Source organism: Cavia porcellus, unplaced genomic scaffold, assembly GCF_034190915.1.
Source record: "Cavia porcellus strain 051 isolate PalLab524CR breed Dunkin Hartley unplaced genomic scaffold, mCavPor4.1 scaffold_21, whole genome shotgun sequence".
Taxonomy (NCBI): domain Eukaryota; kingdom Metazoa; phylum Chordata; class Mammalia; order Rodentia; family Caviidae; genus Cavia; species Cavia porcellus.
Window position 1 is genome coordinate 61,021,018 of NW_026947504.1, and position 27,380 is coordinate 61,048,397.

At 44.5% G+C, this 27,380-nt stretch overlaps 1 protein-coding gene across 1 annotated transcript; it reads right to left on the reverse strand.

Moving 5' to 3' along the window:
• Nucleotides 1–309: 309 nt before the first annotated feature.
• On the reverse strand, nt 310–23,039 carry Erich6b (glutamate rich 6B). Its single transcript, XM_013140924.2, has 9 exons — nt 22,953–23,039; nt 18,562–18,698; nt 16,262–16,327; nt 15,506–15,520; nt 10,940–11,099; nt 6,642–6,727; nt 6,333–6,485; nt 3,143–3,368; nt 310–651 (listed from the first exon to the last, which is right to left on the reverse strand). The coding sequence occupies exons 1-9, from the start codon at nt 23,037–23,039 to the stop codon at nt 463–465; spliced, it is 1,119 nt and encodes a 372-aa protein (XP_012996378.1). The 3' UTR covers nt 310–462.
• Between the last annotated feature and the right edge of the window lie 4,341 nt (nt 23,040–27,380).

Below are 27,380 nucleotides of genomic sequence, written 5' to 3' on the forward strand. Positions count from 1 at the left end.
CTAGACCCACTTTATAGATGTAGAACTGGAGACATAAAGGTACTTGTCCTAACGCACATAGTCAACAAGGAGCAGAGTGGGATGGTCTGTGTCTGTGTCTGTGTCCTGAGTCAAGGCAAGTGCTGAAAGCTGCCACAGAACTTCTGAACAACAGTGAGCAGGAGGAGGAGGCAGGACAGGTGTTGCCATGAATGCTTATTGAAGTAACAATGTGCTTCTGAAGCTGTCAGGTCAGCGATACCCACTGAATTGTCTCTGTGCCCAGCCACAGATTTTTGTCAGCCCTGAAAAACTTATTTTTTTCCCCTCCCCAACCAAGCAGATGTAACAGGTCCCAAATTACACACCAACTCTCTAGTGATGTAAAGGGGTCTTCGGGGTTTTCCATGAAGCTCCTGTGTACTTGCTGTTCCTAAGATACTCAGTGGAAGCTGGATGAAGCCTGGACAGTTTGGTGGTGCCCTAATGTAAGATAATCTTCGCCAGACGCATGTTCACTTTGATGAAGTTTTCCAAAGCAGGAATGCTCAGGAAGTTTAGGATCCTACTCATTTTTCCCAGAAGGATCAGGATCTTCTGGGCTATTGGGCCAGGTTCCACCTCCAGGACTGTCCTCTTTTTCATGGTGCTCAGCATCTCTGGGTTTATGAACTGTGGGATTCATAGAAGGCCAGGTGAGGACTGATGCCGTGTGAGCACTGCCCCCACTACCCAAGGACCGGTGCCCCGTGGCCATGGCGAGTCTTCCCTGGAGCTTCCACCCTCAAGGGCAGATCCATTTCCCCAGCCCTGCTGCAAGTAGCCTTTCTGCTGCTTCCCCAGACTGGCCAGTGCCTATGGCCATGCACACATGATGATGTGGGCTGAGGCCACACACATGGGCTCAGCCCACACCAGCGAGGAAAGAGCTCATGCCCTGAGGTGGACTGGCCTCAAAGGCTGTACTGTCCCAGGACATTGAGCTTCTTGCCCGTGGGATCTAGACCTCAGGGCTGGGTCAAGGAACTCTCAGGGCTCAGAGACCTCATGGTGTTCACTGATGAGTACCATTTGTACTTTGGGCTCCTTGGCAGTTTATCTGGGTTTTGTTGGGGGTGAGGCAGTCAGTATGTCATCCTCTGCCTTAGAAGGCCTATGGAAGCCTATAGAAGGCCTATAAAAGGTTGATTAAAAAGTCTTGTGGTGGGAACATGTTACAGAATAAATAACACTATCATGTATAGGTACAAAACCTCTTGATGGATGCAAAGATTATGTATATCTACATTGTACCAATAAACTTAACTAAAAAAAAGAAATCTTATAAAGTTAAAAAAAAGAATGGCACCAACATAGCCTAATTCCATGAGGTCTCCAGCTGATGACCTGTCTTCACACACACTGTCTTCCCTAGGCTATCCCCAATCCATGCCTCTTGCAGAAGACAAAGGCAGCATCACCCAGGAAATAGAGGGGTGAGTGTGGAAGGGCATGGTCTTCCCAGGGCCCCTGGCTGCTTAGCCTGGGCTGATCCTCTGGTCACAGAGCCAGCTGTCTTCTCCTTGTCTCTGTGACTCATTACATTTGTGCTGGCTTGCTCCATCTCTCTCTATGGTGACGGCTCCCCTCAGTTACTCCAGGGCTGTTAGGCCTCCTGATCTCCCTGTCCATGCATCATTTTCTGGGTACCAGCTCCCTTTCCTGGCCCACATTCCCCAGGGAACCTCACTGCTATTTACAGACAGTGGTCCACGGAGGCCCTCATGCCCTCTCCATACTCCACGGTTCCCTCTTAAGCTTGTCACTGCTGAGGTAGAAGTGTGATGGTGACTCAACACAGTAGAACTGGGTTCAGATGGATGGAGAAACCCAGAAGGGCCAGGATGTTGGCACGTACTATTGAGCCTGAAAAATGGTGGCTACGCCAGAAAGGGAACCCAGATACCAGTTGGCCAGGGCTAGTTGGAACATTCCCAAGGTTAGCATTCAAAGGTCCATGTCCTGGGAAACCCTTCGTCCTGAGTGACTGGGCAGCTGGTCAGTCTAACCCTACCATGTTTTCTCCTCTACTCAAAAATAATACTCAGTTATTAAACTGAGTTATTTTCCAGGGTTGGCTATTGGGATTCTTCCTCCAGCTCCCTCATCTCCCAAAAAACATGTCTACCTAACTGTCTGTGCTGACATTGGGCTTCTGGAGGACTGGCTTGCTTCTTTTTGGTGGATATTTGTGGGTAGAGCCTTCCATGGTGCAGTGCGGAAGGGGAGCTGAGGCAAGCATAGAGTTGTATTCAGGTTTCACTGGGGAGTCAGTTTATTCCTCTCCTTGCTTTTGGTCCCCAGGAAGGGTCTCAAGAGGCCACTTTCTTCCCCTACCAAAGGGATTTGTCCAGGGGTTCAGACTCACTGTTAGTATTGGGTTGAATTATTCCCCTCCACCCCAAGATGATACACTCAAGTCATAAACCGCTGTACCTTCTCTGACACTAGGATCTTTTCCTAAGTATCTGAAGTAATTACAGATTCAGGATGAGATCATCCTCGGCCCTAAATCCAATGACTGGTGTCCTCATAAGAGAAAGGAGGAGGAGGATGGCACACAGAGAGGATGGATGATGAGGATGGAGACAGAAATTGGAGCCATATACAAAGATGAACCCTCCATCACAGCCTTGGGAGAGTGGTGGCTTCTTCTACACTTTGATGTCAGATATTTAATCCCCAGAACTGTAAGAGAATAAACTTCTGTTGTTTGAAGCCTCTGGTTTGTGCAATTTGTTATGGTGGCCCTGGGAAACAAGTGCACAGAGGCTACTTTCCTGCTGGGTCCATGCAGAGGACATCAGATCTCTAGGTGGTCATTTGTTTGGGGACGAGCATTTAGGGAGGACCAGTCCTCCTTGGCTGTCAGACCTTGCCTTCCCATGACCAGGCTGCTGTGATGGTGACGTGAGACAATGCAAGTGACATCTTCATTTTTCTGTCTGGCTCATAATGAGCTGAGGATGTCAGCTTTTGCAGGGCTCTAGCTCCTGATGCTGGCAGGTGACATGAAGGTGTGTGGTATCAAGCATCAGGTAAAGGAAGGTGGCCTTGCATGAGCCACAGCCTGTGTGTAGGTGATGTCCTAGCCAGCAGAGAGTAGGGGAAGTTGAGATCTTACCTTGTATTTAGTGCCCAAGTTTAAACAAACCCGTTTCTGTTGATAGAAGAAAAAGAAGATGATCTGATCTTGGCTCCTTATTTGCACTTGGATGTACTGGTTGATTTTCAAGGTGATACGCTTGATAGGGGGCGCATGGGTGTGGACGCTCAGATCCCACCAGTTCCAGGCCTTCTGCTGCCTGCCTTTGGGGAAGTAGTAGCCCAAGCTGCTGCTCAGGCTCAACCTAGATGGAAAGGTCATGTTAGGCAGCTGTAGTTCTGGACACTGAGCCCCACGGCAGAGCCGGGGCCCTGTCCCTGGGTCACATACACCCTTCTCGCCTGATACTGTTACCTTGCTAAAAGTCTCCTGCCCTACATACATGGCTGGCATCTGCCTATCCTTCAAGTCTCAGCTTCAATGCCCCCTTCTCAGAGGGGCCCCTCTAGCTCCCCGACGATGCTCTGTACCCCGTTAGTTTCCTTGACGTGTGTAGCTACGCATGTCTTGTCTCTAAGAGCAGTGGGGTCATTATTGGCTAATCCAGTATTTTCAGTGTTGTTACATACTCGACGGCCAAGAACCGTGAAGATGAGCTCCTAGTGGCAAGGCCTGCTCAGGCCTGTGCCAGCACCCTTAGGCACAGGTGCTGAGCGAGGGTGGGTGGGTGATTTCTCCACAGTCCTAATTTCTGGGACTTGCCTGCCTTTTGAGCCATTCTTTCTTGGCTTTTCGAGCCCTGTATATTTTTTCACCATTGGGCCTAACCTGTCCTCCCGTCACTCCTCTTAACTTACCCGTGATGAACTGTAAACCTAGGCTTTGGAGCCGGACTCTCAGTTCAAAGCCCAGCACTGCCACTAGCAAACTGTGTGACCTTAGACAAATTACTTAACTTCTGTGTGCCTCAGTTTCCACAATTATAAAACACAGATGATAGTACTTTCCTCATAGCATTGTACGGTGATTAAATTCCCATACTATGAGTAACTCAGTAAATATTGGAACTTCCTTAATGTCTTGGACAGAGGGCAGGAACAGATCCCAATTAGTTTTGTTTTTTGTTCTTCTCCTTGAAGTAGTTCCCAAAAGAGTTCTTGCATGGGGTTAAAGTCTGTCTCTGACTGGGCACGTGATTCTGGGGTAAAGGTGCCAGAAAGATGAAACCCGAAAGAGTGTCAAGTTCTGGAGGCAGCGCTCTTGGGGGCACCCTGTGCTGTGGAGAGAGGAGACCCTGCCCACCAGAGACCATGAGTTTAGCTGGCACCTGCTGAGGAGGCTTTATGCTCTGTCCAGCACGGAGAAGAAAGGGCAAGAAAAATTGACAGCGATGTCTTTGAGGGGTCTTATCCTACTTTGGGGCAAATGGGAACAAGAAAGGAGAGGGAGGGCTGGCTAGAGATGGCACACTGCACAGCCCACTTGCTAAAGTTTGTGAGGGTCATCCCAGCTCAACTGACCAGCATGAAGGCTGAAAAGTCATCGGCACCAAGCCTGCCCATTTTATTCTCCAGAGAGGAGCTCGGGTTTGGAAGGGGAAGCTGCCAGCATTTCTCCTTCCTGACAGTGCATGAATATGGTTCCTGAAAATCTTGCAAGGGCACACAAGTCACAGGGCCCAAGGAAAGCAATGGAGATGAGAGCCTAGGGGCTCTTGGGACCCCACTGGCTACAGGCCACAGCTTTAACCTCCAAAACAAGGCTGCTTTGCGAAAGAGGGACTTTAAGTCAATGTGGCAGCTGCTTGTCCTGAGGTCCGGATGCCAGAGCCATTCCCGTACAAGGCAGAGGCCTTTCCCGAGTCCCAGCAATAACCTGGGGTATCAGCACAGTGGCTGCTCATTCCTGGTGCCAGGGGAGGATGGAGCATTGCTCTTTGTGGATTTTAATGACAGGATGCAATGGCTTCCTACTTTCTGAGTGTCTTTATTTTATCTCCCTGGGTGGATGCTGTAGCCTTGAGGGGAAGGGACATTTTGTGGCATTAGAAGCACAGCACGGGGACTCTGGCCTGGCTGCCCAGTCTGGCTGACCACGGAGTCACCTGCACACAGTTACAGAATCCAGATCTCTAGACTTAGCCTGGACCTTCACAGCCACAGTCTTGAGTTTGGGTCAGCTGGCACTCCGAGCAGCATCCATCCCCTTGGGTTCTGTTGGGTCTTGGGATTTGGAGATAAGATCAATTATTTTTTATAGATCTTGATGCTTTTTTTGAAAATGAGTTTTTAAGGCTGAAAGAAAATGTCATAAAATTTCTTTCTGATGATCTTCTTCTGTATGACTCAGGTTAAGTGATTTATCCTCTGAGCCTAAGTTTCTTTACCAATGCAATGATTACTCTAAATTTTGTATTGGAACATTGCCAAATACTATTTAAGATAATAAACTGAGCTTCTCACCCCACTCCCACTTCCTGTACCCAGGGTGAGATTATTTAGGTGGCATTTTCTATGCCACACAGCCCGCCCTCAGAGGAGAGCACATACCTCTCAGAACTAAGAAGTCAATTAGGAAATTGTGTATAAAATACCCATGAGTGGAGAAAATGTTCTTACAAACCAAGGCTTAGAGGGCAAACATAATTTTTTAGAATTAAAAAGAAATTTAAGTTTGGCTTTGAGTATCAAGAAGAAAGTATAAGTTGATCCAAGAGAGTGGGCAACTCCCACCCTGTGACCCCTTAGAATGAAAGTGGAAGGGGAAATCCTGAATAGAGACCCCTACTCGCCTCAGAGATGGAGGAACTGTTTAAGGGACCAGTTACCTTGTGCTGGTACCACAAGGTTTTCCACTCTCACCAGAGCTGGAAACTTAGGAATTATCCTTGATTATAATGGAGAATTTAGAAGTGGCCTTGACTGTGGCTTCACACTAATACATGTGTCTCCGAAGCCCCCACCAACCCTGCCTCGAGATCCTTGGGTGTTCTGGGGGTAATGCTCATGACGTTTGACTCTGGAGAGGTGCCTGGCAGACGCAGCCAGCAGATGGTTGCTGAGCCTCACTAGCTCTTTTGCCCTTGCACAGGCCATGGTGCCCTGAGGATCTTGTCCCTTCTCTGAAGAAAGGGCCCGTCCTGTTAGTCTTTCACGTGCCCCTTCTCTGGCTACACGAGAGGCAGGGCAGGAGGAGGGTCATGCAGACTGGGGAGCACACTTCCATCAACCCACTCCTCTGGGGCAGGGTTACTGGGGCTCAGGCTTACCAGATATCTCCATTTTCATCATAGAAGGTGGCATGGCCAGAATTGTCGACGAGGGCCCGGATCCTCATTTTTGTATTATCTTCCAGAATGATGTATGTGAACTTTTTAACATCTGTGCAGCAGATGAGCAGAGCCAGGTTTCCTGATGGATAGCTGGGAGATGGTTAAGGCACACGGAGTCCCTTGCGACCTGCCCACTGAAAGAGGCGAGGACATAGTCCTCGGTCAAACCCCACACGCCAGCCCCAAACCACAGACTTGTGCTGTGCCAGTCTGTGTTAATATGAGCATCTCTGCTCCGGTGGATACTGTATCTGGCCAGTCCCATTAGGAAAGAGAATTTGGAAGATTTTCTTACTGGAGTAGAGAAATAGCTTTCCATCTCCTTGATGCACCTGGAAGAGAAGACAAATCTGTGACCAGCACACAGGTGCCTGCAGCACTCCTTCAGAGTGTGGCCTAGTCACGACAGCACTGGGACCTGCATGATGATGAACCCACCCAACCTGCTAGGGAATGTTGTTTACCTCTCTATGTGAGGAGGAGGCTGGCAAGGGGAACTGGAGAGGGGTGCACTGTGCTCCACTGTGATCTTTGTGCTCAGGGTCTTTGCACTGAGCTGCATGCCCAGGCCTTTTTAAAAAAATTTTATTTTGAAAGCAGTAAAATACAACAGAACAAGACAGAATAAAGCCAACTAAGATTGTACAGTGAAATTGGTACAGAACTTCACAGCAGGTTACTGGATAATAGTAATAGATATCACAGTATGTTTTGTTATCTTTACAATAGTTGTTCTTTCAATCACATATATCAAAATAAAATGAAATACAGAACATTACAGAACTTATCAAAACAGAATATTGAATAGAGCAGTACCATTAATCAGAATAGAGCAAAACAGAAAAAAAATACTTGCCTTCAAAGAGATGATAGAAGGAAATCCCCCTTATTTGCAATGATCAACCTCCCAGGAGATGCTCAGATTTCTGGTTCCCATTTGCTAATGGGGGAAGTGGGATGTTTGACTTGAGGCCGTGCACCAGTAGGTTCACTGTTGCTTAGCAGGGAGGCAGGCTGGTTGCTTGGTTTCCCAGCATCCTAAGTTCCAACATGGCGTGGATCTCAGGAGACACTGGTGGTTCTCCCCCTGGAAGGGCCGTAGTCCGCCACACTGCAGCCGCTTACCAGGGAGGTGAGCTTCTTACTTGGTTTCCCAGCATCCTAAGTTCCAACATTGCCGCCTAGTCCTTAATTTTTTATTTTTTTTAAATTTTGAGACAGGGTCTGGTTAAGTCACGAAGTTTTCCAGGCTGCACTGAACTCTGAATCCTCCTGCCTTAGCCTCCCTGAGTGCTGAGATTATACAGTCCCCCATGCCTGGCTGGCGACTGCATCTTAATGTAATTAATGACATCTATAAATGACATCTCCATCTAGTTCCAGAGGAGAAAACTCTGAGACACTGGAGTTAGGATTTGAGTATATTTTTTGGGGGGACACAATTTAACTCAAAACATTGGTATACTCAAGTTTTAAAATTTTTTTCTTAAATTAGATTTGTTAGGATATTTTTCTAGGAAACTGTTCATTTTATGCAAAATTTTGAATTTATTGTCATATTTTGTCATATAGTTAAAGCTGTGCCTGTCCTTATGTCCCTGTTGTCATTCTTTATAATATTTGTATTTTAGATTTTCTGAATCAACCTTGCCAGGAAGTTTGTCAACTTTACTAGTGGTGTTTTTTGGACAAACTCATAACCTTGCACTTGCCAGGCAGGCACGTAGGCCACTGAGCTAAATCCCCGGGCTGTTTATTAGTGTTTTTAAAGAACCAGTTTATGGTTTGCTTATTTTTTTGTTTGCTTATTTTATCTTTCCTTTGCCTTCTATCATATTCATTTTTGCTCTTATTACCACCAATTGCAGCACTCTACAATCTATGGCTCTTTTGTGTTATTTTATTTCCTAATTCCTTGAACTGGATGCAGAATTCATTGATTTTCATCTTCTTCCGGATTCTTCTCCTCTTTTCTATAAGCAGTTGAAAGCTATAAAGGTTCCTCTCAAACTATTGATTCAGCTATTTCCCAGAGTAGAGATACTTGTTTTTCATTTTTACTTCATTCTTAATCTTTTCAAATTTCTGATATGATTTTTTGACACCCAGTTATTTATGAGTATTCTTACATTTGCCAGTGTGTATAATGTCTGTTATATTATTACTAGTTAAAATGCAGCAGTGAAAGACAGCATCATGATTTCCACTCTTTATTGCTTGGTGAGATTTACTTGGTGGTCTAATGCGTGACCAGTCATTGCAGGTGTTCCATGGGCGGTGGGAAAGTGTACGTGTTCCCCAGTGGAGTGTAGGAATAGCATGGAATCAGGTTAACTACAGTAGTGAGGTGGGGAATCATGTGATTTGTTCTGATCAGTGGAATTTAAGCTTGGACTTTGGCTTCACTTTCTATGCAGACAACTGGGCACAAAGAACTACAAGCTGATGGGGAGACCCCTGACAAAAGAGTCCAGTTGTCTGACACCCATCTGGAGGAAAGCCACTCCAAAGGACTCCTTCACGTGAGGAAGAAACATGCATTTGGGATTAGGGATGAGGCTCAGTGGTAGCACATTTGCCTCATATGCATGAGGCCCTGGATTCAATCCCCAGCACCACTAAAACCAAAGCCAAAATGATACTTTATTAAGTCACCTAAGTTTGGAAAAGGATGTTTATTTTAGCACCTAATGAGCATTATCCTGACTAATACAGGCTTTATGTCCTCGAGACAATGTCTCAATTAGTTGGTCTTATGCTTTGGATATCAAATGGTACCCACTCTCATGTGTTGAAGGCTTGGTTCCCCGCTGATGTTGCTATCAAGAGGTGATGGAAATGCCAGGCAGCGTCATGGCGCAAGGAAGCTAAGTCACTGTGCGTGCCCTTGGCATAGGCAGGGTTGGCGCCTTCTCCTTTTCTCTGCCTCCTGGCTGTCATGAGCTGAGTGACTCTGCTCCATTGTGTGCTCCCTGTCAAGATGTTCTTTCTGCCCCATCACAGACGCAAAACAACAGGACCAAGCAGCCAGGGGCTGAAGCCTCTGAAAGCATCAGCCCAAACTAATCTTCCCTTTTTTGAGTTGATAATGTCAGATATTTTGTCACAGTGATGCACGGCTGGCTAACACAGCTTTACCCAGGCTGATTTCCTATCCGCTCTCACGTGCTCACAAGTGTTCCTTGTTTTCTCTGCCTAACGTGCCCTTTCCGTAGGTGTCTTCATGACTTATTGTCTCATGTCATGCTTTATTGGCTCTTGGCCCAACAGCCCTTTCCGTGTGGTCCTATGGGTACAGAAGCAACTTCTCTCCCAACCTGAAGACTCACGCTGCTACTGGGCCCTTGCGGCACCCAGAGTAGGAAGAGCAAGGCCTTTGATGCAGCAGAGGCTGACATAACACTGAGGAGCATTTTTGTCCACTGGCTCTATTTTGGACTAGAACGTAAGTCCACGGGAAGAGAGGATTTTTTTTTGTCCACTTCTGTGCCTCCAGCCTCTGGGCCACAGTGTGTTCTCAGCACTGAAGGCAGAAAGTCTCCAGGTCTCTAATCCCAACTCCAAAGCCTTTTTTTGAGCTTCAGACTTGATTGTTAGCTCATGCTAATGACTCTTAATATTTTAAAGCTGACTTCCTTTTAAAACTTTACAGTATCAGTCTTGATAAATATATACCATATGAAAACCAAGCTTCATGTTTTAGAGCAGACTACAACAAAATTAAGTGGAAATACAGAGATCCCCAAACACCTCCATTACCCACTCCCAGCCTCCTCTACTATCAACATCTCCCACCAGAGTGGTGTGTTTGTTACACTGGATGACACACTGACACACCAATTATCACCCTAAGTCTAGTGCTTACATTAGGCTTCACTTTTCCTGTTGTACTTTGTGGGATTGGACAAATGTATAATGATACATATCCATCACTGCAGTATTACACAGAGTATGAAAATCCTAAAAGTCCTCTTTGCTCTATTTCTCGCTCCTTCTTCCCTAACCTCTAGCAACCGCTGTCTCCATAGATTTCTGCATTTTCTAGAATGCCACACAGTTAGGGTCATTCAACATGTGGCCTTTTGAGACTGGTTTCTTTCAGTTAGTAACGCTGCACCTAAGTTTCCTCCGTATCTTTTCATAGCTTGACAGGTCATTTCTTTTTAGGGTATTCCACTGTGTGGATGTATGGTTTATCCATAACCTGTGTAAGCGATTATTTATATTTACTCTGATTTATTTCGGGGGGCTTGTGTATAATGTGTATTTTTTTGTTTTATCCCTTACATCCAGTTGCCCAATACAAGCCCTGCAAAGCAGAACTCTGAATAAGGTTTGGTAAAAATCCTTTTGAGACTGCTAATAGCTCACATGCTCACATGCTCAGCTATATCTCCAAGTATTGGATATATTTTTCTTATGCTCACATTGGGTGTTGGAAATTACAGCCCTAATGGTGTGTATGTGCCTTGCCTGAGCTAAAACCAGCCAACCAAACAAAGCAAACAGAAACTGTGTAGAGTGAAGGTAACTGCCATCCTTACCTTTGTCTTATTCTTTATCCATTCTGTATCCAGTTCTATTTTCTTACGGGCACGGTGGTAAATACAGCAAGGCTTTCTGACTTCACTTACTTCCTTGAATTTTTCCTTAGTCTCTTTCTCGTCTTTTGGTTGAGTTGATAGATGAAACGTGAACGTGGACCTTGGACCTGTCATTTAGTGATGAAATGATGACTGCTTTCAATCGTGATTAGATCGAAGGTTGGGAAAAAGAAAAGAAACTCAGAGGTCGCTCAAGGTGCTAACGGGAATCGAGGCTTGGGGATCAGTTCCTTTCCACGGAAGGAAGGCTGCCAGACAGCAGGAAGAGCAAAGTGTTTGATGCAGGAAGGCCAGGGCTGAATTCCAGCGCTCTAGTGCTTCTGTCAGTTCACTCAGCAATGCTGCTAAGAGCCTAGTGTGTGCCAGCCCAGTGCCAGAGGATGAAGGGTAGGGCGGGGACCACCCACTCCTGAGGGGGTCCTGCGGATGTGGCTCAATAATGCGCCAGCTGCAAAGCAGTGAGTGTTGTGCTCCCCAGCGACAGATGTGGCCGCTAAATGAACAGGGCTATGCTGAAGAGTTGGTAACGAAGGGAAGGCGCATGTTAGACATGTTTTAATTTAAAACATATACATGTATTAATATGTCTTTTCAAATATAGGGCAAAAATCTTTCTTTTGAAGCCTGAGGGCAGGGGCTCTGTGATCATTTTTCCTCTAACCACATCCATAATTTATTATTTAACACCTTCATCCTCGGCAGTTTGTAACAGACTGAGCGTGGAATTGGAAAATCTTAAAAGTTTTTGTGCATATTCCCCAATCTTTTGTGTATGTTTGGCCTCTATCTAACTCAAAGTAATATTTTTAAGAAAACTATTTTCTTATTTAGTTTTGAGCTTTCAAAAAAAAAGAGGGATTAGGGAGGGCAGAAAAGCAGCGTTATTTTTTTCATAGCAACAAGCTTCTTTTTGTAACAACTGAATTTTGGAACTAACCTAGTAAGGACAATGGAGGAACAGTACTGCTCTCTGCTTTTTGGTAAGGGACATGGCCAGATGTGGAGAGGACCTTCTGTTTGTGGCAGCAGCCAGGACGCTAGGGGGTGACACATTGGAGCTCAGCTCACTGGGCAGCTGGGTTACGAGTGGTCGGATTGGAGAGCCTGGGTGGGGGCGGATCCCACCGTTGGGCCAATCCAGGCTGTCCGGAGAGCTCAGAGGAGGGGCTTAGCAAGGCTTGAAGCTGAGTGACTCTTGGCGGAAGGGGGTCTCTCACGTGCCCGTGTCCCAGCATCCGCGTGGCGTGGTTACAAGTGTCAGCGGGAATGGGTGAGTGGCGAGACGTGATTTAGGAGGGACAAGCAGGAGTAGATCACTGGTTCATCTGCTCACTCAAGAAATACTTATGCTGCTTCTTTATCCCAAGAACTGCCTCAGTGGAGACAAATACTATACAAGTAGATAGGTAAAGATGTAATATACCAGATCATTATGAGTGCTAGGAAGAAAAACTGAGCATGGCTAGCAAAAACGCAAGTAGGGTGTGTGTTTGTGTGTGTATGTGTGTCCGCGCCCACTCTGTCAGATAAAGTGTAGGCAAAGAAAAAATTTTAAATGGTAGCATTTAAGCAGAGACCTGAATACTGATGCCATGAGTGCTCTAGGCCAAGAACAGCAAGTACAGCAAAGGCCCTGAGGCAGAGACCATTTGGCCCGTTTGATGAATGACAAAAACGATGTGGAGAGGAAATGTTGGGAGCCCTGTAAACAATGTGGACGTTTTCTTGGAGGACTTTGAACAGTTTTTGAAAGGTTGTTCTGCAAATAATGTGAAGAAAGGACTGAGAGACGGGAAGATGGAGTCAGGGAGACTGAGATCCAGGGGAGACAGGAGGGTGTCTGTGAGCCCCGGGCTCCCTAAAGTGGGGTAACGATGCCTGCAGCTGTGGCCGCCTGTGGGGTTACTGTAAAATGAAACACGCATAGCGCCACTGCCAAGCTGCGGGCGATGTGTCTGTGTCCTCAGAGCTGAGCTGCCTTTGATGGTTCACGATGCCAGCTGAGCAATCTTCTGCTTCTCCTCACCAGATTGGCTGGTTCCGAACAGGAAAGGCTACATATTTGAGGCCACATACCTTGTTCTAAAATTGTTAAGACTTCCAAGGCAGGAAGAGCAGAACTTTAAAACAAGCAGATGACCACTGTAGACGCAGAGCCCTGTGTGTGCTCCTGTCTGAAGCCAGCCTCTGCTTGAGCAATGGGGTGCTCGGACCCACGGGGCCAGGGGCAGAACTAAGGAATAACGTGCCCTAAAATCTTTTCCCAGTTTGTGGGTTTTCTTTTCACTATACTGGAGATTTCTTTTGACATGCAGAAACTTTTTAATAAGAAGTGGTCCCAGTTATTGATTCTGGGAAGAATTTCCCGTGCGGTTTGAGTCCTGTTCATGAATTCTTTACCTACTCCTATGTCTCCAAGGTTTCTACCTAATTTGTCTTCCAATAGATTTAGTGTTTCTGTTTTAATATTCAGATCTTTGACCCATTTAGATTTTAATTTAGTACATGGTGATAGACATGGGTCTAGCTTTAGTTTTCGGCAAATGGAGAGCCAGTTTTTCCAGCACCATTTATTAAAGAGACTGTCGTTCTTCCAGTGAACCTGGTTGGCTCCTTTATCAAAGATAAGGTGGTTGAGTGTGTTCGTAGTTGTGGTTGTATCTTCTAATCTATTCCACTGATCTTCGGCTCTGTTTTGATTCCAATACCATGTTGATTTTACTACTGTTGCTTTGTAGTATAACTTCAAGTCAGGGATTGTGATGCCTCCTGCTTTGTCTTTGCTGCTTAGAATTGCCTTTGCGATTCTAGGTCTCTTCTGGTTCCAGATGAAATTTAGGAGTGATTTCTCTAGATCTATAAGGTATGTTGATGGTATTTCTATTGGGATTGCATTGAATCTGTATAACAGTTTTGGGAGAATGGCCATTTTCACAATGTTTGTTCTTCCTATCCATGAACAAGGGATGTCTTTCCATTTTCTGAGATCATCTTCAATTTCCTTTTTCAGTGTATTATAATTTTCACTGTATAAGTCTTTCACTTCTTTCGTAAGAGTAATTCCTAAATATTTCATTTTTTTGCTTGCTAATGTGAATAGTCCAGTTTCTCTTATTTCCCTCTCTGTAATTTTGTTGTTCGTGTATAGGAATGCTATTGATTTCTGAGTATTTTGTATCCAGCCACATTACTGAATTTATTTATTGTATCTAAGAGTATTTCAATGGAGTTTAGGGGGTCTTCTATGTAGAGTATTATGTCATCTGCAAACAATGATAATTTAACTTCTTCTTTTCCTATCTTTACCCCTTTTATTTCTCTTTCTTGCTTAATTGCTCTGGCTAGTACTTCCAGTACTATATTAAATAGGAGTGGTGATAAAGGACATCCTTGTCTTGTGCCCGATTTTAAAGTAAAGGCTTTCAATTTTTGGCCATTTAGTATGATGCTGGCTGTTGGTTTGTCATAAATGGCCTTTATTATATTGAGGTAAAGACCATTTATTCCAATTTTCTGTAAAGTTCTTATCATGAATAAGTGTTGGACCTTATCGAAGGCTTTTTCTGCATCTATAGAAATGATCATGTGATTCTTATTTTTGGCTTTATTGATATGGTGGCTTACATTTATTGATTTGCGTATGTTGAACCATCCTTGCATTCCTGGGATGAATCCCACTTGGTCATGGTGTATAATCTTCTTGATGATTTGCTGGATCCTATTTGCCAATATTTTATTGAGGATTTTTGCATCTGTGTTCATTAGGGAGATCGGTCTATAGTTCTCTTTTATAGTTGGGTCTTTCTCAGGTTTTGGTACTAGAGTAATATTTTGGTATTGACTGACAGCTTTGTTTTGCCATATTTGGCTGTATTCTTCCCCCCCCCCCAAAAAAAAAGTAATAAGCACTAAGGAGTAATAAAATCCAAAATGTGTAAATTTTGTTGTAAAAAAGAGAGGGAAAAAAAAAAAAGAAAAAGAGCTCTAACGGATATAACAGCAAGTGTGTTTAGGGGTGTTAAATAGCTGACTATATCAATGTTTTTGGATCATTGAACACAGCTGTTTGCAGTCTCCCTGTTTGAATGTCCACCTTGTATTCTTTGATACTGTGATTTGAGGAACTATTTTCAAGATGATAATATGTAATCTACTAACAGGTGATTTCTTACTGTTATGTTTTTTTGTTTGTTTGTTTGTTTTGGTTTTTTTGATTTGTTTTGTTTTTTTGTAGTTCTGTATTACGTGTACCCTTACACCGCTTTGGTTTGTTTTGTGTTTTTCTCTTTTTCCTCTTAAATTAAAAAAAAAAAAAAAAAAAGGAATAACGTGCCCCACTGTGTGAGCCTCAGTGGGGGGCATATTACTCCTGCTTCAGTAACTGAAGGCGACAGTCTCTCCTCTTCTCTGCCCCCTGCCTCCAATGAGGACTTGGCTTACTGGGTCTCCGGCCTGTTCTCTTCTCTGACACACTGAGCCCTGAGTTTGGCCCGAGAGGCCTTGGGCATGACTGTGGCTTTTCTATTTAATTGCTGGATGATCTTGGGCAAATCACTTTGCCTCTCTGAGTCTTAGTTTCTTAGTTCCATTTCAAATGGTAAAGATTATTTTGGATCACAATGTATGTGAAAGTACCTAGCCCACAGTGTTGATTCCTTAAGAGTGGTATTGGGGCACACCCTGCTATTGGGAAGTGTTCCCTCTCTTGAAAGGGAACCAGAGGACCTGGCTTAGGGAGAAAGCAAGCCATGTTTGATGAGTTATGTCTCTCATCATTTCTGTTTGTTGGCTTTGAGTTTCTCATTCAGGTTGCCGGATGACTTTACCCCTCAGCCCACATTTTCCATGATTAGATCCATTAAGACCAGTAACTTCTATGATTGGCAAATCTTAATAGCTGGGCCCCAAATGCCTTCAGGGTCAGGGCAACAGGGTTATTTCTTTCTCAGATTTTAAAAGGTGTCTTCTTGGAGCCCCTCTCCTTGTCTTTGGGCCAGAACCCTCCTGTCTCTCCTGTAGTCACCTTGCTGGTCATAGATCTTAACGATCCTGTATGTAGTTCACACTGTCTTGTCTATCCTGAGCCAATAAGCCCACTGAGGCGCTAGACTGTGGCTGTCTTGCTTGATGTTTGTCTTCTGCACCTGGAGCCTTGTTAGCCAGAAGACCCTTGAGTGAACAAGCATCTCTGCCTCCTTTCCGGAGGAGGCAGCTAGGTGCAGACAGGAGACCAGAACAGGGTGGGAACCGGCAGAGTGCTACTTACTCTCACGTTTCTTCAAAAGCAGTAGGATTGCTTCTTTGAACATTTCAAAATTTTTCTTCAACCTAAAAAGAATGTGAGTCATCTTTAGAGGCCAAGGTTAAATTTACTTTCCAGTATTATGCACAGCACAGGAGACGCTGAATGCCTCAGAGTCTCCTAGTCAGGGGAAAGTTGGCGGATGGCTCTGCTTTCCGACCCACCTTTCCCACGCAGTGGAAGCTTAGGAGTCAAGGCACAGCACGTGGTGTCGAACCTGTGCTTCTTGCCTGACCTCTAGCTGACCTGCAACCTGGGCATAAGGCTGACTCCCAGCTCTTCACAGTGAATTCACAATGGGCAATCAGGGAGTCCAAATGCAAGTGTGGCTCTGTGAGTTACGTTCAGGTGGCTTGATTTTCTATGGCTTGGCCCTGTCCTAGTAAGGGGTGACATCCAGATGGCTTGGAAAAACAGCATTGTCTGTGAATTACATAGAGCCGTTTGAAACTCTTTGCATTTAATAGGAAACACGTTAAGTAGGCTCGCTCAAAATGATTGCTCCTGAAAGCCACACTAAGGCACAACCTTTCTAAATGACGCAGTCTCCCACCTCCCGTGTCAATACACAAAGTGAGTCTTTCTGGCATTTCAGTGGCTCTGACTGGTTTACTTCCAAATAAAGCAATCAGGTTTCCTAGATCTCCAAGAGTCCCCTTGAAAGGGTATGTGCCAGAGTGTGCATCCTAGCTTAGCTGGATATGAGGAGGAGGCCTTTGCCATGTAGCTTAGTTTCTTTGGAGAAAGCCTAGTAATTTAACTCAGAACAACTTCAGCACACAAATAGCCTGGAGGAGACTGCTATTTCACCTTAGCAGAGAGCAATGGGCTACTATTTGGACTCAAGAAGTAATAGGGAGACTAAAGAATGGGGTCTTCATAGTCTAATCCACCAAATGTTTTACTTTCAAGTACTCTATGTGGAACTGAAGCAGTTACCTAGTTTATTGGCACCTGTCAAAGAAATAAGGAGCATGGAGTGGGGTGGGTAGAGACCTATCGTTTGGGTCAAGAGCAATATGCTGAACAGATACAGGATTTAAAGTACAGGGACAGGATCCAGCCAGAGGCCCCCAAGGCCTTCTTGGGAAGGAGTGGGGGTTCCTCCTTTGGCTTTTGCTCCCTGCTACAGACCCACCTTTAGTTTCCAAATGGCAGAATCTGTGAGGTACCACTGCTGTACCTCTAGAGCATTGCTTGGCCCACAGCAGGTGCTCAGGGAATAGCTGTTGAGTCTATCAGGTTGCAGTGAGACTGTTGCAGGGTTAAATGGTGAGAAAGTGGAGGCAATGGCGTGTAACTGGCAGGATGACTTGCTGAGATATATTTGGTGTTTGTTTCTGCTGATCTCAAAGCTTGGGTATTCTTTATGGTTTGCTCTCTGGTTGTTTTGTTTTGTTGTTTCCCCTTTCTGGAGAGGTCTTGGGGATCTGTTTCCCATAACTACTGAGCCCACAGTGGACACTACTGGAAGCCCATCTCTTTCTGACCTAGTGAATGCCTGAACTTGCCACAGTGATTACATAGGGCATCTTGTTACTGTGCCTGTGACTCTGGCACCACTGCTGTAGAATCTGTCACAAATCCATGCCCTCCATTCATACCCTGTGTTGCTCTCCAGGTTCTTCCTGTGGATAGGGGACATCCAGTCTTCCACGCAGACAGCATGTCCTGTACCTGAGACTGGATGCATAGTGGGGTTCTGAGTCATTTGTGAACTGGGCCCTGGCCAGCTAGAAACACTTGGTGCCAGCGACAGTTTTGCAGCAACCTTGTCATTCTCCTCTCCTCCATAGTCTGAGGCTCTGGCTATGACCCCCGTGTCAGTGAAGCCCATTGATCTCCCTCCTTCAGAGAGCATGGACAAGTATTAGCCAGTGTAAGGAGGAGCTAGGGAGCTTGTGAACAGATGCCCAGGGTCTTGATGATCCCTGACCCTCTCTTTTAAAGGGGTTTGGTCTTGTTCTTTAGGTTTCTGCATGAAATCATTGTCCCTCCAAGACATTTCTGGCTCTAGATTTCCAAGTTCTGCCATTGTTTATCTTTGTTCCATTCCTGTGATTCTCGTGTGTGTAATTTGCTCACTCTTGAGTTTTGATCTTGCTCTGATCATTCTGTCTGTCTGATCCTTGGGTGTCACCCTTGCATCTGGCCTGGTCCTAGTTTTGCTCTCTTCCCTGGCCCCAGTTATACTTTCTTTGCTCCCAGTTCTGGCCTCCCAGAGCTCACCAATCCGTAGCTCTTCCTTTCAGTTACTCACACGATCCCCAGCTTCCTTCTGTTTTCACTTTCCAGCAACTTAGTCAGGGGAATATCGAAGTCCTCTTGCAATTCTTTGTGAGCAGCTATTTCTTTGATTATTGTATGCAACACTGCCTGGTAGGTGCTGCTGTAAAACTACAAAAGGAAATATCCAGAAAAGCAAATATCCAGATACCAAGTGACAATATGTTGGTAACAAAACAAAACAAAACAAAACAAAACAAACCCACAAATAGTAATGTAGAAGGGTGGTTAGCAAGAATCCTTTAAAAGAATATTTCCATTACCATCATACCCTCTCCTTCCTACCATTTCCCTCAAGAATTATTTTAAAAATTAGTAGACCAAGAAATACTGAGTGAATATAAAATCTCCTCTTTCCATTTGTGGAGAAGACTATAGCACATACAAAAATTCTGTATTTTAAGAGCATATCAAGCTTTCTGCATTCTCAAAATGGTCACGCTACTGGGGTGGCTTGTTTATTCAGTGACAAGACAGAGTTTTGTTTGGAAGTAGTGTAATTAGCACATCATTGCATTAGTCAGGTCTGCATTTGAAAATTCTTCCCAAATCTGACCATTCTATCCCAGGTCTGCACTGTTCATAATGACTTCCTCTAGGTGGGTGCTCACAAGAGTTTTTTCTTTGGATCTCTTGTGATAGAAGGTGAAGGCTTGATACCTTTCTAGAAAAGAGAGCCAGGAGTTGGCTAGTTGCGCATCCCTACCTCATCTACAGGTTGAGGTTGTTATGGATGTTGTCCAATATGTGTTAAAGGATTGCCATCAACTCATTGTCCTTCTATGGTACGCGAAAGACTAAATATCAAAGCTGTGAGAAGTGGGGCAGATCCAAGAATACGGTTGGTGTTTCTAAGCTGGGGAAAAACCTGATGCCCTATGTCTGGCTAGACTGATTCCTGGACTTCTCCTCATTGTTCAAATCAGTGCCTTTGACGTTAGGGCATTTTGAGTTAAGGCCCTTACTGCTATTTTCTTGCCTCTAAACTCCCCATTGTTGACAATCCTTCAGTTGAGATGGGGTGACTTTATTTGCTGTGGCCAGTGATCTATCACTACCCTTTTGCATTCTGTATTCCATTCACCAGAAAATACAACGGTCATTGTAATCCACTTGATGTTCTTGTTCCATCTAGGCTGAACCACTCTGCACTATTTACCAACATATGTGGCACCTTAGGGTTTTATATTATTTACTTGCCCCCACTATGCAGTAGAACTATCCTTATCATGATAGGAGGTTTATTGGATACTTTAGTGATGAGGCCTCCCATGCTCAGAGATCCCTCTGGGGAGAATCACTGGTTGTTGCAACCAAAGGAATTTGCATGCACAGCGAGGCTTGTGTATCACAGAATAAAAATGAGTGTGTGATAGTGAACTAAAGACTGTCAATGACTTAAGCTGTCAAAACAGCAGATCTTGAATGCCTTATCCAAATAGAAAGGCTTTAGCTCTCTCTTTCTAGTTTATACCCTAGAGCTTTCTGATAATGTCTCAAAAGATGCCTCAGCAATTTACACACACAAATGTTGCAACTGCAGGTACTGTGTGGCATTCATCTCCTTCTCCTGCTCCTGCTGGGGCTCTGCTGGGCCACCTCTGCTGCTTACCAGGCTCTTCGAGAAGTCATAGTGCTGTTTACTATGGTTTGGATGTTGAGCAGCCCCCAGAGGCCCATGTGTTGAGGGCTTGCTTGATCTCATGGTTGTAGTAAAGGTGAAATGGGGGCCCAATGGAAGGTCTTTAGGTCATTGGACAACTGCCCACTAAGAGGATGGTGGGACCCGCTTCCCCTCTCTCTTTTTGCTTCCTGGCTCAGTCAGATGTGACCAGTCACTCTGACATGCAGCCCTGCCATGATGTGCTGTCCTTACCAGAGCCCACACCAGCAGCTGGCTTGGTCTTAGAGCTGAACCCCCAGAGTGATGCACCAAAACGAACCTCCCTTTACTTTGTAAGTTGCCTGTGTCAGGAATCTCACTCACTCCGGTTATACAAAACTGGCTACTATCATGAATCAAGAAGATTTTGGAAACTGGGCCTCAAGTGCAGCCTCACTATCCTGAGTGTGCAGTTTTGAACCACAGAGTGGCATGGAGGTCAGAAAGAAAGGATTCTCCCTATTTTGTGGCATATTTTGTCAACTGGACCCTAGAGCAATACTACATGTGTGTCCAGAGTTTCACAATGTGCTTCATAATTGGCTTTCACAAGCGAGTGGCCTTTACAGCTCATGCAGTGTTTCAGCTACAGTTCAGCTGTAGTTCTAGTCTATGGCATTTAGATAAAAAACAAGACATGGTGTCATCCCCTTTATATTTTTTTCTGGATCCTAAAAACCCTCATGCTAACTGCAAACCAAACGTTCCCTGGCTTACATAGGAAAACCATTAGGGTGAACTTCATCCAGTACGACCCATGTCCTTATGTAACAATAGAGAGGTGATGATGTGAGGGGACAGGGAGACGATATCACCTACAAGCCAAGGAGAGAGTCTGGGCAAGGCCCTTCGCCCATGACCCCCAGGAGGAACCACGGCAGCTGACACTTTGAGTCTGGATTTCTTCCTTCAGAATTGGGAGTGAATATACTTTTGTTGTTTGAGCCACTTGGTTCATAGCACTCTGTTACAGTGACCTTAGCCAACTAATACAGGTTCCAAATTAAAATCTTCAGTTGAGAGCTTTTTCCTAGGATCTAGACTTTTTGGTTTTCAGTTGGACTTTGTCTGGATGATGTTTTACGGGCGCTTGAAACTCAGTGTGTCTTCAAATGGAACTTCCTACTTTACTGAACAATCATGCTCTCCTTCCTCTCCTCAGCTTCCCTCTCTACAGAGTTTATTTTGTCCTACATAATGGCAAATGGATTGGACAGGCCCCAAGGCAATCGGACTTTATTATTTGTCCATCTGTTTGTCCATTCTTTCTTCTGTTCTCAGTCTCCCTACTCCTTCAATCTGTCATCTATATAGCAGTGAGAATGGCCTTTAAAAAAGGATACATATCCTATCATTTGGGATTGAACTCAGTATTGTTGGGAACTCTGGCTGGCTCTCCTATGACATACTGCTTTCTCCAGATACACTCTAGATTACATATTTACAAAGGTCCCCAAGTCAGCTAAATAAATGAGTGAATTATAAAGTTTTTTTGAGAGTGAAATGACATTTCTAAATATAAAATAGTATCCAGCAGTCATATAAGAAAAAATGGATTAATGAACCTATCTAAAAATGAAAAAAGACCATGTCACAGAAAATGCCATGAAGAAATTTGGAATATAAAACACAAACTGAATAAAAAGCCTTAAAAAAACTCATGTCAGAAAAAAGACCAAGTTCTTTGACATATAAAAGGCCCTTCGCAAAGCAGAAGAAATAAGTAATATAATAGAAGAGTGAACAAAAGGCAGAAGATGGCCCTGTAAAGACTGAGACACGTGTGACCCACCAATGTGAAAAATGCCTGGCACGGTTCATAATGAAGAGATGCAAGGGGCCATGGTGACACGTCATTATTTTCACTGTGTCAGATGGGCCCAGTTACATCCTTGGTGGGACTGATGAAGGAGATGCTCTGTGGTCTCCAGGGAAAAGGAAAATGGCCCAACCTGTGTGTGTGTCGGGAAATGTGTCAATACCTTCTGAGCTAGGGATGTAGATTCTTTAGATTCAGCATTCATCTCCTGAGAATTTATTCTTTAGATATACTTGCTGTCCAATAATATATGTACAATTCAGTGCTCTCTCCTTTTCTTAATATATATCAGAAGCATCCGATGATACAGTGCTAGTTATGCTTAAGATATAACAGAATACCATGGATTTCAAAAATATGCTATTAAGAGAAAGGAGAGCTATAGAACAGAGCATATATGATGAAGTCTTTTATGGATACGCACATTTTAAAAAAAGCTCTGAACATTTATATATGTATGAAACTTTCCAGAAGGCCAAAGAGTACTACACAGTAGCTGTTACTGGGGAAGTAGGAGGTAGAAACTTGAAAAATTTATTTTATAGACTTTTGACTACTTCAATATTCAAAAATCATGTGGACATGATAGTTGCAAGAGGCAAAAGCTAGGTCAAATCAAACTACTAAGTAAATAAACAAACACACCCCATGTGGCTGTGTCACACATCTGCCTAAAATCCTTTAGTGACAAAGCCCTCAATGGCCCCGTGCTTGCAGCAGGAGTGCCCTGCCCAGTCCACTTGTCCCATGGGCTTCTCCGGATGGCTGCCCAATGTGCCCTGCTGTTTAGGACCTCGCACAACTGTGCAGAAGAGGTGCTGCCTGTGAGTGCCTCCCGCTCTAACATTTGGAGGAGATGATCTCAGATTTTTATGCAACTTACATTCTCCTGAAAGTGCTTGACTTGTTCGTTGTCAATTCCCTGCTCCTCCAGTAGGGTTTCCCAAAAGGCTTTTTTATGAATATCCATGGCTTTCGATTTTGGTACGCACATTGAAAGGAAAGGCATTGGAAGGGGAACCAAAAGAAATAAATCAATTTATGATATTTACCTTTGCCCTTTAAAAATGCATACATCATTGATGAAACTAAATGGAGCGTGAAGAAGTGGAGGCTAAGAGGGGCCAGGTCAGCTCACAGAGACGATTGTAGGCTGTGGGCAGGACTTTAGAGTTTACTATAAGGGGAGATTCACTGTGCGTGATTTTCTCTCAGAAATTCCAAGAAATATTTTTTAATCTCCTACCAGTTTTTGTCAATGGCCAATTTCTAGAATTGCCTGTGGTTCATAATTGCTAATCAGAGCATCAGAGAGGACTCCTTGTTCCTGGTGACTCTCTGGGCCAAGAGATCACTGGAGTCTCCACTGTGACAGGTGCAAATTGAACTGTGGACCTGATAATTACAACGTGGGGCTCTCTCTCCTCCTTCTGGGAAGGGGTGGCATCTGAGACAAGAACTTGAAGAAGGTGACTCACACAGGATAATTGAGCCCCCAAGGAAATGACAGTGACTTGTTTCCCTCAGCTTCAGGATGATGTCAGTCCCTGCAAGCTAGGAAAAGGGAGAACCTTGCAGTATTAAAATCCCTGACTCTGTTGGGCTCCTGACAGGACGCGAACTCCACTGAGGTGGACTACCTTTACTGATACCCAGTCTAAGGTCTTTCTGCCTCCTACAAAGGCAGACATGTCGAGAGTGTGTGTTCCCTGACTGTCTGCTGAGGGGACGACCGTGGGAAGTTTTGCAAAAGTCTTTTAGGAAAACTTAAGAAGACCCCATAGGAATTTGAGGCAGCACTTGGGAAGCTCCTCATGGGCAGTGGCAGAGAAGAAGTGGACAAGCTGGGAGAAGCGAGGTCTGGGTCTAGACATGAATGTCAGGTACTGGGCGCAGCGAGATGGGCTGCCTTCCATGGTGCTGCCCAGGACCGAGAATGAGCCTGATCTGGCTCTGACAGCTAGCTCACTCCCACCCCATTTGGGATTGGGATATTGTAGTAGGTTTTATTGAATAAAACATTGTTAACTTGAGGAGGGAAAGTGAGTGTTTGTCATAGGAATAAGGTGAGCTCAGCACCTCTCAGTATCAAACAACAGTGCCTGGAAGTGTTCCAATGGCATGGTAATTAAACAGATTAACACCAACAGGCGTGTGACCCTGGTTCCCCCCAGATCCTCATATCTAGAATAACAGACCATAGCCCTTACATTGTTTTCCGATAGGGATGGGTTTGGGGCTTTTGCTTTGTGAATAGCTGCTGTGCAAATTGGGATCTTGCCATGCCATGAGGATTTTCTCCTGTCCTTCCCCCATCAGCACCCATCTAATCCTTCTTCAAAGAAAATTTAATAAATCCTTAAGGACAGCATTTAGAAGAGCTCCAAATTATTTGCTACCAAGGGACCACCAGACAAGTCTATCTGGATGGAAGCATGTAGGCCACTCAAACTCTACTTCCGGGGAGACTAGCCTGGACCTCTGTAAATGCAGGAGGCCCTCGTCCAGCACTTTTGAGTAGGATAACGGACTTCTGGACCTGCCTACACCATTATGTCTCTCTCTGGAGACTTTCTTTGTCTTGTTATACTCCTTCTGTAGGAGTTCTGAGGACCATGGGTCCAGTACGTCCTCAGCTCATTTCTGGAACTTGTTAAAGCTGAACCAGCAATGCAGGCACTCAAAGGCTTCCCAGCCCAGGATACTCTATTGAAAGCAGGAATATTTGAATAAATTATGTTATATTCTTACCATCATCGTCATCTTTCTCTACTGCAGTGGCCACTGAAAAAGAGTAGGAAAACTTACTATGTTTGGATGTGTGGTGTGGTGAGCCTGAATCTTTTAATCTTTGAGGGAATGAATTTAAAAGTTACCACCTCAATAGCTGGGTTACTCGGTGTGGAGGTCATGTGTTTTGGGATAAGAGGTTCCTTAATCTTTTGGCAGCACAGGTTCATGAAAGATGGATGATCTCTCTTTGCTTTTATGTCATCCTGACCACAACAGTTTAAGTTCTGAGAGGGTGAGATAGGTTTTGTTCTTCTTTATATAGTACATGCACAGTAAATGTTACTGAATGAACTAAGTATGAATAACTTATCTTCGTTTGTAACTGCAGTCACAAATATTTCCTTTCCTTGCAAAATGCCAGAGGACCTGCCTCTTGTTCAAAGTCTTACTTGAATTTTGAGCCTTGATACTAAATTCCAAAGTCAGTCCTTGGTCATTGGCCTTGATTAAGGCCGGGCTGGTCTAACATGGTCAAAAGCTCTCCTTAGCCACGGACATATGAATTCTGTGTTCTTACCTCCTTGTAGATGGATTAGTAACTTCTACAGGGCACTTAAAATCATTACAAATTATACCTTCCAAATCAGACTTCACAGAAGACAGTGCTATGATCCCTTGCTCTGTCTTTAGTTTCAATTTGGAGGATTTTCCTGTTAGACAGAAAAGAGTAGCCATTATGACTTTCATTTTACACTTTTCACAGTCTGCAGGTTGCGGGTTTCGGATCTGTGTTTTCTCTTTGGCATGCAAGGCTGGCCAGGAGAGGGCAGGCCTACGACTGGGGCATTGCCGACGGTGCTTCCTCCTCCCCTCCACTTCCTTTTTGGCTTTGGGAAACTCGCTCTAGGATGCCAATAAATTAGCAATCAGAACAGACAGCTTCTTTCTGGCTTTCCCCTTGGGTTACCACAGGGCCAGTTTGGTTCCCTAGGATGGCTGGGACTAGGACCAATTTGGAGAAACTTTTCCTGCTATGGGAATCATTCAGTTAGGTGTCTTCTAGGCCTTGGTTACAGGGGGGCATCCTTGGCACTATAGCAAATGGTGTCTCTAGTATCCTGCTGCCAAGAGCTCTTAGAGGTGAAAATGGGGGCTGTCTAACACAAATCTGCTAGGTTTGGCTGCATCTGTGGTGGGGAGGCCACTATAGTTTTTTTTAAATTATTTTTTTAGTAGAGAATTGATCCTAGTTTTCATTTTATTGAAATCAGTATTTATGCTGTGTGTATGTATTACCAAAAATACAGGGAAACCAGAATCAACATTTTTTTGGTGTTTTTTCCCTTTTCCTTTTTTTTTCCAAATCCATTTTATTTTAAAGAAAAAAAATTCAAAACACGACAATCACGAGGAGACAATGGTACATACATTTCATATTGCCATCCCCAAATCAGTCTCCCAAAGCATAAGACATCTGCATTCTGTAGGGTTTTTTTTTAAACTTTTAAAAATTCTTCATTATCCTTGTTTGTTATGTTCAGGGATTTTGTGGTCCCACTTCTTTTCTCTCCTCCAACGCTATCTTTTTCCCTTGTAGTCCTAAACACACATGTGCATGTGGCTTCACAGACAAAGACACTCACACGCATTTCAGTCTTCAGAGATGGGCAGTGAAAGGCCCACGATGGACAAGTGAAAGTGGGCTGCTGCACTGCGAACTGTAGATGGGTCCGGCCCAGAGTGCCAGGATGAGGGGCCCTGCAGGTGCACCAGCAATACTCCTGGAGCTCTCCAGTGTGGAGCCACGCACTTCACAGGCAAGAGACACTCTAAGCTCAAGAAAACTTAACTCACCATGACATACTGACGACTTGTTAGAAATAATCTCCTTTTCTTGAAATGCTCCCCTAGGATTATACTTTTCAGCATCTTCATGTTGGGTATTTGGGATCTGGGTTCTTTGTTGGCACCCAGACTCATTGCTTGAATTAATGGGTCTATTCTAGCCCCTCGGGATAAATTGGAAGAGGCAGTTCTCAGTTTTGTGTGGCAGACCATCCAGTGTTTATGGATCTGGCATATCTCCCACACATAACATCCCACTGTGCTCCAATAGTTCTTTATATAATGTTGTCTCCAGGTCTGCCTAACCCCAGTCTTTCCTCTGAGCCCTCACCAATCTGCTTCTAGCTCTGTGGAGTGTGGCATCCTCCAAACTGGACAGGCCATCCAGGTTGCTCACCAGTACAGGCTGGAGTGGAACTACCCCCTCATATAATCCTTTAGTTATATTTGATTGTGTTCACTTTTCTGTCACAGTCTTGACTTATTCAAATTTGTGGTTAAATGAAGCACCTGAAAGCAAACAGGATTTCCAAACTCTATATATCTTCATACTGTTGGTTTGTGAGACTTAAGCTAGATCTAATGGATCTCACCTAGATTACCAGTGCATTTTACCTAGCTCACTCCGGTCTCATGCTTCTGCCTGTCCAAATCTTTTAGAATTTGATTATTGTACCTCCAGCTTCCAATGCCTGAGATCACCTACAAATGTAAACAGTCCCTCTGTATCTGA